The sequence below is a fragment of the Galeopterus variegatus genome, unplaced genomic scaffold (assembly GCF_000696425.1).
Source record: "Galeopterus variegatus unplaced genomic scaffold, G_variegatus-3.0.2 Scaffold5609, whole genome shotgun sequence".
Lineage (NCBI taxonomy): Eukaryota > Metazoa > Chordata > Mammalia > Dermoptera > Cynocephalidae > Galeopterus > Galeopterus variegatus.
The window spans coordinates 17,823-28,175 of NW_007731720.1; the positions used below are offsets into that span (position 1 = coordinate 17,823).

At 54.1% G+C, this 10,353-nt stretch overlaps 2 protein-coding genes across 2 annotated transcripts in view; one reads left to right on the plus strand and one right to left on the minus strand.

The window, feature by feature from the left end:
* Positions 1-3,066, plus strand: part of LOC103605132 (ceramide kinase-like) — a 14,446-nt gene extending 11,380 nt beyond the window's left edge. The window contains exons 6-7 of the mRNA XM_008589718.1: positions 390-598; positions 2,327-3,066. Coding sequence (XP_008587940.1) covers positions 390-598; positions 2,327-2,399 — 282 coding nt within the window. The 3' untranslated portion in view covers positions 2,400-3,066. The remainder of the gene's footprint in view (positions 1-389; positions 599-2,326) is intronic.
* A 5,256-nt stretch (positions 3,067-8,322) lies between these two features.
* On the minus strand, positions 8,323-9,788 carry LOC103605133 (GRAM domain-containing protein 4-like). The gene is made up of 2 exons (XM_008589719.1): positions 9,636-9,788; positions 8,323-9,075 (listed from the first exon to the last, which is right to left on the minus strand). The coding sequence occupies exons 1-2, from the start codon at positions 9,786-9,788 to the stop codon at positions 8,971-8,973; spliced, it is 258 nt and encodes an 85-aa protein (XP_008587941.1). The 3' UTR covers positions 8,323-8,970.
* Between the last annotated feature and the right edge of the window lie 565 nt (positions 9,789-10,353).

Sequence of the window (10,353 nt, forward strand, 5' to 3'; positions counted from 1 at the left end):
AAGATCCCCTTACCGGTCATCTTTAAAAAAAAAAAAAGAAAGAAAGAAAAGAAAATTCTACACCTCACTGCTGACTAAATACCAGAATTCTTGGGAAGGTGTTATTGTAGCTGAGTTGTGATTCCTGGAAGTACTGGTCGTTTTGACAAGTGCTGGGGCAGGTAGGGCCACACTTCTCTCCACCTGTAAGTGGTCAGATCAGCAGGAAAGGTCACTCAGAGGCGCTGTCTGGTGGCTGTGTCCTCTGCAAAGGGCGCACCCTGTGTGCTCGGAGGAGGAGAGCCCGCTGACCCCACAGGGAGCCGGGAGAGAGTGTCGCGGGGCGGGCATGCTACTGCCCCAGCACGACGACCCAACGAGCTACTTTTCCTTTCACTGTCTCTTGGCAGTTTGACTTCACTTTTGTTGAAGTTTATCGTGTCAAGAAATTCCAGTTTACCTCAAAGCGCGTGGAAGACGATGACAGTGACCTCCAGGAGGAGGGGAAGAAGCGGTTTGGGCAGATCTGCAGCGACCACCGCTCCTGCTGCTGCACCGTCTCCAGCAGCTCGTGGAACTGTGACGGGGAGCTCCTGCACAGCTCTGCCATCGAGGTCAAGTGAGTGCGGGGGTCCCGTGGCCTAGACACCACCAGGGCCCTGGGCTTCGCAGGGCACTTTTCATCCCACGTGTCAGATATGCAAAGAGGTGCCCTTTTCTGAACTCGGGAAGGATGCTAGGGCTTGCAGTAGCATGCGTCGTGGCCTGCAGGTGACTTCCACAGGTTTGGAAGCCCCCCCCACTTTATCCTGTTCTCTTCCACACCCTGCACCCCGGCACACGTGCATCAGTCCTTGGCCTGGCGTTGACTCTCTCCTCCTCATTAGCTAAAAAAGCACACACGGGAAACCACCTTCATGGGCACTCCCTAAGTCCTTGGTCCAGAGTCCTCCAGGAGACGTCCAGCCTTAAGGGGCCGGTTCAGTGCCACGTGCTGGCGCTCAGTGCTGGAGCGGCCGCGAGCAGAGGGGCCAGGAAGGGTGGCCTGAGGTGGCAGGAGGGACAGGAGGAGGAGCCCAGAGGAGGCTGGGTGTGTGGCTGCCACACAGACCCCGAGGCCTCGCCGGCTCAGCCCCCTCGTCCCATGGGGAGCAGCTTACCCTAGCCAAGCTCACTCGCTGGGGTGACGCTGAGGATCAGAGCTCGAGGCGTCCTGGGCAGGTGACAGAATTAGGTGTGGGTGTGCACATTCCGTGAGACTGGGAAAACTGGAAGACGCGGGAAGGATTCTGTCCTGCCTGCCAGTGTCTCTGAGATCTTGGTCTACCTTAAGGAAAGCAGACTGGTGTCTCGTTTCCATGTGGAGGAAGGTAAGGCTGCTGGCACAGGCCACACCTGCTGCGTTGGGAGGTGGGTAGGGGACGTGCCTTTGGTGCTGCACAGCATTTGAGAGGTGTGCACCTGACCGTTTACAGCCCCCCACTTGAGGTGACCCTGTCCACCTGCTCCCTTTCCTTTTGGTCAGTATGACAACTATCACCCAGCATGTGCCTAAGGACCAGAGGCTGGCAGAGGTCCCAGGAAAACTCACCAAGCCAGTCAACCACATGCACAGGGATCTGGCTTCTGTGGACTCATTTTACAAGTTAGGGAAGTAGAATTATTTTTAATACTGGCTTATGTATTTATTAAAAGTATTAAATAGGATACTTTGAAAATTAGGAACAGCATTCTTTAAATATATACCATGTATCTTGATAAATATTACCGTGCCTTGAACAGCGTATCACTTAGTTGTGGGGTTTTGGTTACTAAAGTGTGTCTGAGGAGGTTGTGGCGTCCTTAACAACTGAAATAAACGGGCTGTCCTCTGTGGGAAGGTGGCCCTGCTGGCTGGGACCCGGAGCCTGCTCTGACTGCCCAGCCCCTGGGCAGGGCACCTCCCGCTAGTGCCAGGCCATGTGTCTTTCTGGAGGGAACCCTTTCCACACGTCTCTTACATGCGTGGAGTTGCCCTGCGGTGACCCCCCAGGGCCCTGCGAGCTCATTACTGATGAGGAAACTGAGCCAGGCGGAGTGGGCACACACGGGATGGGTTACTCTGCTATCGGGCGGGGTGTTGGAATTAGGATCAGATCTCCTGATGCCTTGGATTTTCCACTTGGCCATCAGCACCCCTTTACAAAATAGGTCTCTGGGGAGTCTCAGTCGATCACTCTGTGCCCCACAACCTACAGTTGCAGGGCTGGACCCTGACAGCCTGCGATGGTGTCTGATGGCTCCCCACCGCCACCCGGTCCAGGTGTGGGGCTACGTGGGGTTTCAGTGTGGCCGTTTGTCTCTGCAGGGTCCACTGCCAGCTGATTCGACTCTTTGCACGAGGTATCGAAGAGAATCCCAAGCAAGAGGCACAGAGCTGAGAGGCCACGACACGTCACCCGCCTTCCCGCACTTGGGAATGCGAGGGCCACTGAAGATGACTGCAAACCAATTATGTGGATATATACATTTAAATTTAGAAATTTATTTTTGATAGTTAAATCTTGATTTTAGAAAAATATCTTTGTCAACAATTTTGTGTACATATTTGGCATTTTAAGTTCTACGTGAACCCGTGGGCTGCATTTCACATGACTTACTGTCAGCGGTGGCACGTTTTGATTTGGGGCGTTGGCTTCTTAGATTTTAACAGTGTCAACAGCGCAGTTTTAAAAATGGCCCGTTCGTGGCTCTATTGCAATAATTTTAGGGACATTATAATGTGAGTGCTTTCCACGGAGGTCACAGGATTAGGACATGGGGTAACTGCCAGGTCACTCCAAGCCACTTTGCAAGGCTTGTCCTGTGTTTGTGACCAGGTTTTGGAGGGTCGTGATTCCCTTCGCCTTCGTGTCACCTTCACTGTAGTTTACGATCAGGACACTGCTATTCGGTCCTTACTGTACTGTGCAACCTCAAGGCCATGTGGCCTGCCTTACGCGGCCTCTGGAGTTAGAGCAGTTTAGGGCACTGACCGTGGTGACACTTGACCTCTGAATCCTCCACTCTTGCCATCATCACAGGATGTTTCTAGAACAGTCCAGCTGGGAGCAGGAACGCAACCTCAAGGCCATGTGGCCTGCCTTACGCGGTCTCTGGAGTTAGAGCAGTTTAGGGCACTGACCGTGGTGACACTTGACCTCCGAATCCTCCACTCTTGCCATCATCACAGGATGTTTCTAGAACAGTCCAGCTGGGAGCAGGAATGGGGGCTCCGTTCTGTACACACAGAGCATGAACTGCAGAGGCGGGCAGTTTGCAAAGCACTGGCAAGTTTTTACTGTTTTAAAATGTAAAATGCAGATGCTTTTATATCACACCAAGTGGACACTATTGCTGGCTTTAGGGGGAAACAGAGAAACTGGCATTCAGTAGGTAAACAATTCACATTGTGAATTCTGTTAACTTCAAACACAAGGTGGGGTGGGAGTGGGGCGGGGTGGGGGTGTCGTTCCCAAATTCCAACAGGGTCGCTGTGGCGCAGGCCCTGAAGCCTATACACGTGGTCCAGATTTGTTCTTTTCTTATCTTTATACTGAGTTCTATATATTTATTGAAAGTTAGGCTTTGTCCTTTTAAACCAGAATAGTGTAAATGGTGTCTTCATGTTTGTATTTGGCCTCTGAGCCATGATTCCTGCAAAGCACACAGGCGACAGTGACCAGAGGAATTTTCCGTGAAGGCATTCCTGCTCAGATTCCTGGGGAGTTCCTGGACTGTGTGCTAGTCCTTGTTTTGATTGCAATCATATTAATGTATGTGATAAGACGTATGTAAAATAGTTTTATCTGAAATATAAGAATATGCCGCTTGAACTCTGATTTGAAAGAGAAGAGGGGATACTTGACTGTTACAAGAGCGTGATTTTACGTACTGTTCCTTAATGCTGTAGGAGGGGACTTTACAGTCCGCGTTAGTCATTTTAGCATTTAACAGACAGCTTATATTTTTAGAGTTCCCTCGCCTCAATTTATATATTTTGAAGCATACATGAAATTTTCTACTTCCTCATCCGGTCCCACCCAGGCCAGACGGAGGACAGCTTTCACAGCAGTTTTTTTTAATGGAGCACCTTATCCAAGGTAATAGTGCAAGCTGAATAGGTTAATCATTGATGGTTGAATGAGGTCTGGGTATAAAGAGTAAACATACCCCAGCTGTTTCTAATGATGTTTGTTCCTGGTTGGGGAGAAACCAAAGATGTCAGACTGGCAGTTCCTGGAGAGGGGCAGTGCCACCTGGGCCCAGCAGCTGTGCAGCACCAGGGGACAGCCATCACTCCGGCGGGGCTCGGGAGGAGGGTTCCTGAGGAGGCTGTGGGGTGCCCTCAGCCCTCTGGAATTCTGCTACTTTATGAGATTTCCCCAAAAGAAATCTCAAAGTCTTTATTGTCCTGATGAATGTTTACCGTACACTGGTCTGCCCTAAAATCCAATTTTAGAAAATGGTCCAGGCCAAAGAGTAAGCATGAGTTCAACGGGACACCCAGCCGGGCCCCGCGGCAGGTTCCCGAATGGCTTTGATGGCATTTACCAGCCACTCGCTGACGTTCAAAACTGCAAAGCTCAGAACTGTTGCTGGGGTACTGTGAGTGCCCGACACCCCTCAAAGCCCCTCGATCCCTGTGCACAGGTCGTGAGGTAACGGCTCAGACATTCCCTCGCTGTAGGCTCTGATTTCCTTGCAGCCTTTAGATGCAGCAACAAAACTCCTGTATTTAGGAGTTTTAAAAAAGAAAAAAAAAATCAGATGTCATGGTTAGATAGTGAAAATTTAGGATCATTTAGAAAGTTAGTGTCATTGTAACTTCTTCCATGACTCATTAGTGCACAGCAGGCAGGCAGCGGCCATGCACCGACTTTTCCTTGTTTATTCCGATTGGGGAGAACGCTGTCGGCGCTGCTTCTTGGTGGCGGAGCGTCACTTTGTTCCTTAACACAATCCTGTGTCACCGGGAAGTGCCATGGAAAGGGTGGCTTCGTTTTCTTTCTAATCTTGCTGGTTTCAAGATTAGAAAATGGCATATTTGATCTGATGTGTTTGAAATGACAAAAATAAAGTTACTTTGGGCAGATGTGGCTTTCTTTCTTTCTTTTACAAATTTCTTTTGTTTTCAAAGCAGAACATTTTTCATGAAAATACAAATACAATTTAAAGAACAAGGATGAAATGAATGAAGGTGCAGCTACCACCTATAGTTTTTTAAAAAGTGATATAGGGCCGGCCTGGTGGCACACTCAGTAGAGTGCGGCGCTTGGGAGCGCAGCGGCGCTTCCGCCAAGGGTTCAGATCCCATATGGAGACCGGTCAGCTCACTGGTTGTGTGCGGTACGGGCACGACACTGAGGGTTGCGATACCGTTACCGGTCACGAAAAAAGACAAAAAAAAAAAAAAAGGGAAAAAAGTGATATAAGTGTACATGGGCTTCTTTATTGACATTAAATAATGAAATATATGTAAAATAGGCAAATCATAAAGTTCTTTGAGCCAAGAGGCCACAGGCCAGGTGCGAGGCACAAGGACCAAGCATCCCCTGAGAGAGACCCCCGCCCCCATGGCCTGTGCCACCCACAGCCTGGGCCCCAGTGCCCTTCCTAAGCCAGGTGAGGAAGACTCACTGTCGAGGGGTCTGTGCTGGCTGCAGAGAAAAGGTCAGGTAGGACCGAGCACCAGGGCAGCTCTGGAGCCAGAGTGGTCGTGCAGACCAGGGGGTTAAGAGCCAGTGTGGGGGGCCATGCTGTAGAGGGAGGGGTAGGAGTGGGTGCGTGGGGGTCACTGGGGGGGATCACAGCATGGGTGTGTTCCCAGGACGAAGGGGGTTAAGAGCCAGTGTGGGGGGCCATGCTGTAGAGGGAGAGGTAGGAGTGGGTGCGTGGGGGTCACTGGGGGGGATCACAGCATGGGTGTGTTCCCAGGACGGGCGAGAGGGTGTGTTTGCCAGCCTCCCAGCACCCAGGGCAGCCTGCTGTGAAGGGACGGATGGATGGATGGGCGGCCTATGCAAATGTCCAACTTCAGCTGCCCCCAAGGGTGGAGCTGGCCTGTCGGGCATGGTTTTCACACAGCCTCCTGGGGGCTCGTAGAGGCTGGTGTGCAGGAGGCCAAGCACCATCAGGCACACCCAGCACATGTCTGTGCTGATTTCTGCAGTTTCAGGAGAAGGCACATTCTTGCGTCTTTGTGTCCAGTGTCAATATCTGGACCAGCTGGCCACAAGTGTCACTGCGGACCCCTCTGCTTAGAACGCCCAGGCAGGCAGGATGCCACACCTAGGTGGGGCCAGGACCCACACCCTGACCCCAAGGTGCTGCACGGCCCCCAGACTGCCCCACATCCCGGCCCAGTGCCGGCCCTGGGCACCCCACCTGAGAGCCACTGCCCCCTCACCATCTGGCCTCATGTCTTCTAGAACCCGGCCCCCGCCTCCCGATGCCCATGGCCCAACAGCACTATCTTCTCGGCCCCAGCCAGCACCCACCTCACCCCCCCAGACTTCACCTAGGTGGCCTTGGCGCCCGAGACCCCGGCTGCTCTCCAGTGCTCGTAGCCACAGGGACCCCGGGAGCAACGGGCAGGCGGGGGTGCTGGGGGGTCCCGCCAAGAAAACGTAGGGCCCTGAGCCTTAGCACAAAGCATTTTAGATTTATTTAAATAAAAATTATAATTTATACAAGACTTTTTCTTTAAACAAGGTTTTTTAAAAAAAATGTTACAGGGGAAATTTGATCAGTTCTTCATACAGTACAATCTTTTTGTTGAACAAAAGTTACACTGGTAACGATTATTTACAGATCCAAAATAGACTCAGCCTTCAGACATAAAAAAAGTAACATTCATTCTAGTTCAGTGATTAGTTGTAGAAATTAAATATCTGCCCAGATTTACACAATTCAATAAAAACTACGGCTTCTCTCTGACAGGGAGCCCAGAGCCTGCACAGGTCTGCGCCCTGCACCTGGCAGAGGCCTCTGCTGCTGGGGTTCCTAAGAAGGACCCGCTGCGGGCCAGCGGCACCCCCAGCCGGATCCTCATCTCCTGTGCACCCTGGGCCGCCCCGGGCGGGAGCCCCAAGCCATACCCCAGAACGTGGTCAGTTTTCATCTCCCTTTCTCCTCAAAAGGGACTCGAACTAAGCCACCCCACTCTTTAAAGAAGCCCCATTCTGCTGCAGGGCCCCTACCTACTGTGCTTGGGGACAGAATCCCAGACTACCTAGAAAAGTGCTCACTGACCCCGAGGCCCCCAGAACCCACCCTTTGGCACTGCCAGGGCCCCAGGACAGGAGTTTGACAGTCACCCGTGGGCATCACCCCTGGCGGACAGGTCTGGGCCTACCCTGCCTCACCTCGGGCAGTGAGGGGGATGTCCCATTGGGGTGTATCAGTCAACTGTAGAGGCCAAGCCATGGTTTCAGAGGGGTTCCGCCTTCATTTAGGAAAGGCTGGCGTGTGGTCACCAGATGCCACAGTCCAGCAGCTGGGGGGAGGCCTGTGAGCTTTGCCATCTAGGATAGGATGTGTGCTTAATCTGGCTGGTCGGCGTGGCTCTCCCCCAAAGCAGCTCCCAGCACCAGCGTGTGACCCTACGGCCCCCATGGAGAGGGTGACACAAGCCCAGGCCACTGGGTCTCTCACCCAAACCAGCAAATGAGGATCAGAGCAAAGGTAAAAATTACACCTGAAAAATGATACAAAAATAAGAAAAACAGCTTGCTCTCTGTAAAAAATATAATCTTCTATTTCTTCAAAAAACAACAATCTCAATGACACCCAGGGGACTTAGGACAAGCTGAAGGAACTGGAGTAATGCGCCCCGGGAGACGTGCAGCCCAGGAGCTTGTCACGGCCTCCTTAGAGGCCGCGGGCCTGTGCTGACCTCCCTCTCACGTCAAAACCAAATGCAGACACCCCAGAATAAACTGGGCCTGCAAGACGCTCCCACGGGAGCCGCCTTTTTCCTGGGGAGCACGTTTTCTCAAGCCTGGAAAGAGGGAATGTTGTCAGGGGCCAGGGTGCAGCTGGCCCCAGCCCCAAGCCTCTGGGCTCTGCTCTCAGCCACTCCCCGAAGCAGAGGGACCTCCCAAGTCCCCTGGCAGCCCACACGGACAGGAACTCCACAGCCTGGGCCACCCCCGCCCCACCACCCCGGGTGGCTGCAGCCCTGAGGCCGGCTGCCGGCCAGGCTATGGCTGATTTCCATCTGTGAGCAACCAGAGCTCAGAGCACCCCGAAAGCCTCCGCAGCTGTTCTCCTGGGCCTTTCAAAAGAGCCAAGTGTGAAAAAGATGTGCTTTTACCTACACGCCATTCTGTGCCCACTGGTCACCAACTGGTGAAAGGGAGAGGGCACCAGACACGCCAGCCCCGAGGGCCCCCGCCAGCCCCCTCTGCTCCCAAGTTTGGAGCACGGACAGAGCACGAGCCAAGGATGTCACACCCGCGCCCCAAGGGTCCCTCTGAAGGCAGGAGGAAGACCGAGGCGCCCAGCTTGCGGTAGCTGGTGAAGGGACCTTCACGTCACTCACTCCCCACTGACGTCTCACTGACCCAGGAGGAGGAGCCACAAACGCTCCTCGGCTATGGCTTTGGTGGTGGAAAATCTTCAGTCCTCCAGAAAGCTGGGGACATGGGGTCATGAGAGCCTCCTGGGTGGCCGGTGCCGGACTTCTCTACCCAGGTTGGGTGGAGACAAGGGGGCTGGGTGGCGTGTCCCTCGTGGGTCCTCTGCCCTGCTGTCCACAGGTGTCCAACGGAGGTGTCTAAGGTACTGAGGCAGGGGGCAGCCTGGTACCCTGTGAGCCCCAGACCCCCCGCGAAGGGGTCTGCAGAATGCAGGGGTCGAAACAATAGAAACCAAAGGGAATTATTGCAAAAGATCATGAGGATGTTCAATTTTTTTCCACTACCAAGTTGTTAAAAAAAGAATTCCAGCAACGTTCCAGGAAAGTCAATACTAGCTGTCACCGCCAGAGGCTGCTGCGGACGTGATTTTCATGTACTGGCTGAAAATGGTCTCGAAGGCCTCATCTCTGTGCACCATGGCTCCGAACACGAGCGGCTGGTGGGAGGAGAGGCCCTCGTGAACACGGACCAAGAACCCCCAAGGAGCCAGGTCGGCATGCAGCTGCAAGGGGTCTGGGGGCAAAAGCAGACGCCCCCTCCCAGCCAGGAGCCAGGCTCCTCCAGGCCTTCAGAGAAACTACCCCCAAGGAGCCAGGTCGGCATGCAGCTGCAAGGGGTCTGAGGGCAAAAGCAGACGCCCCCTCCCAGCCAGGAGCCAGGCTCCTCCAGGCCTTCAGAGAAACTGAGGCAAGAGGCAGGCGCCTGCGCTCCAGGCTCAGCCCTTCCCTCTCTGAATCACCGCGGTGGGTGCGTCCCCTCTGGGCTGCACCCTCCCTATCTGTCCTGTGACTCTATGGCCCCACCCAAGGGCTAAAATTTCTCAATCCAAACTTGATGCAGCAGCAGGTTCCTGAAGTCTCAAGGGAGGAGGCTTCTTGGGCCCCTGCCCAAGCTGAAACCCGGCTAGTCTGCGGCTCTGAGCCTGTCCCAGGGATGCTCAGAGCCGAGCCCCGCCCCCCACCCCCACCCTTTGGTGGCCACCTGCCAGGCACTTACTTTCTGGGTTGATGGCGTCGATACGGCAATCCCCATGCCTGAGCCTGGGAGGACAGACAGGACCTTGTACTGAAAGACAACAGCACAACTGTCACCACAGGCCTCTCTTGGGGACAGGGCGGCGACAGCCAGCCCACCACATGCTTGGGGCATTCTCCTCTGCTGAGCACACACACGGCAAGACCCATGGGAGTCTGGGACTTCCCAGCCACAAGAGGATAAGGACTGTAGCATCTCCTGACTTTGTGACTGAGAATCCAGACCTGTAAATGGTCCGTCCTACTCTGTCCCCGGCGGTTGGCCTAAGTGAGGCCAAGGAGGGGCAGGTCCCTAAGGATATTGCACCTGGGGAACGGCCCCCAGAACTTACTCCCAGGGCCTGGCACAGGGAGGGCATGTGTCAGCGCTGCCAACCCCAAGAGGTGGCTGGGAGGAGCCTGGCCCTGATCTTCTGCCTTTGGTCACCAACTGTACACTTCTTCTCCGGAAAGGGAGTGACCCACAATAGCCATGGTGTTGGGTGTGCCTGACATGCCAATGGCGGGGGGCACCCCACAGCCTGGGCCTACCGGCTGGCACCCCCTCACCAAGCCCCTCCCCTGTCCCAGAGCACAAGGCCCCCAGGGCGCTGCATTACACCCATGCCCACGGCCACCACATGTTCCACGTGATGACACACGAGGGAGACTGGCTACGGACACGCCCGGAGTGTGAGCAT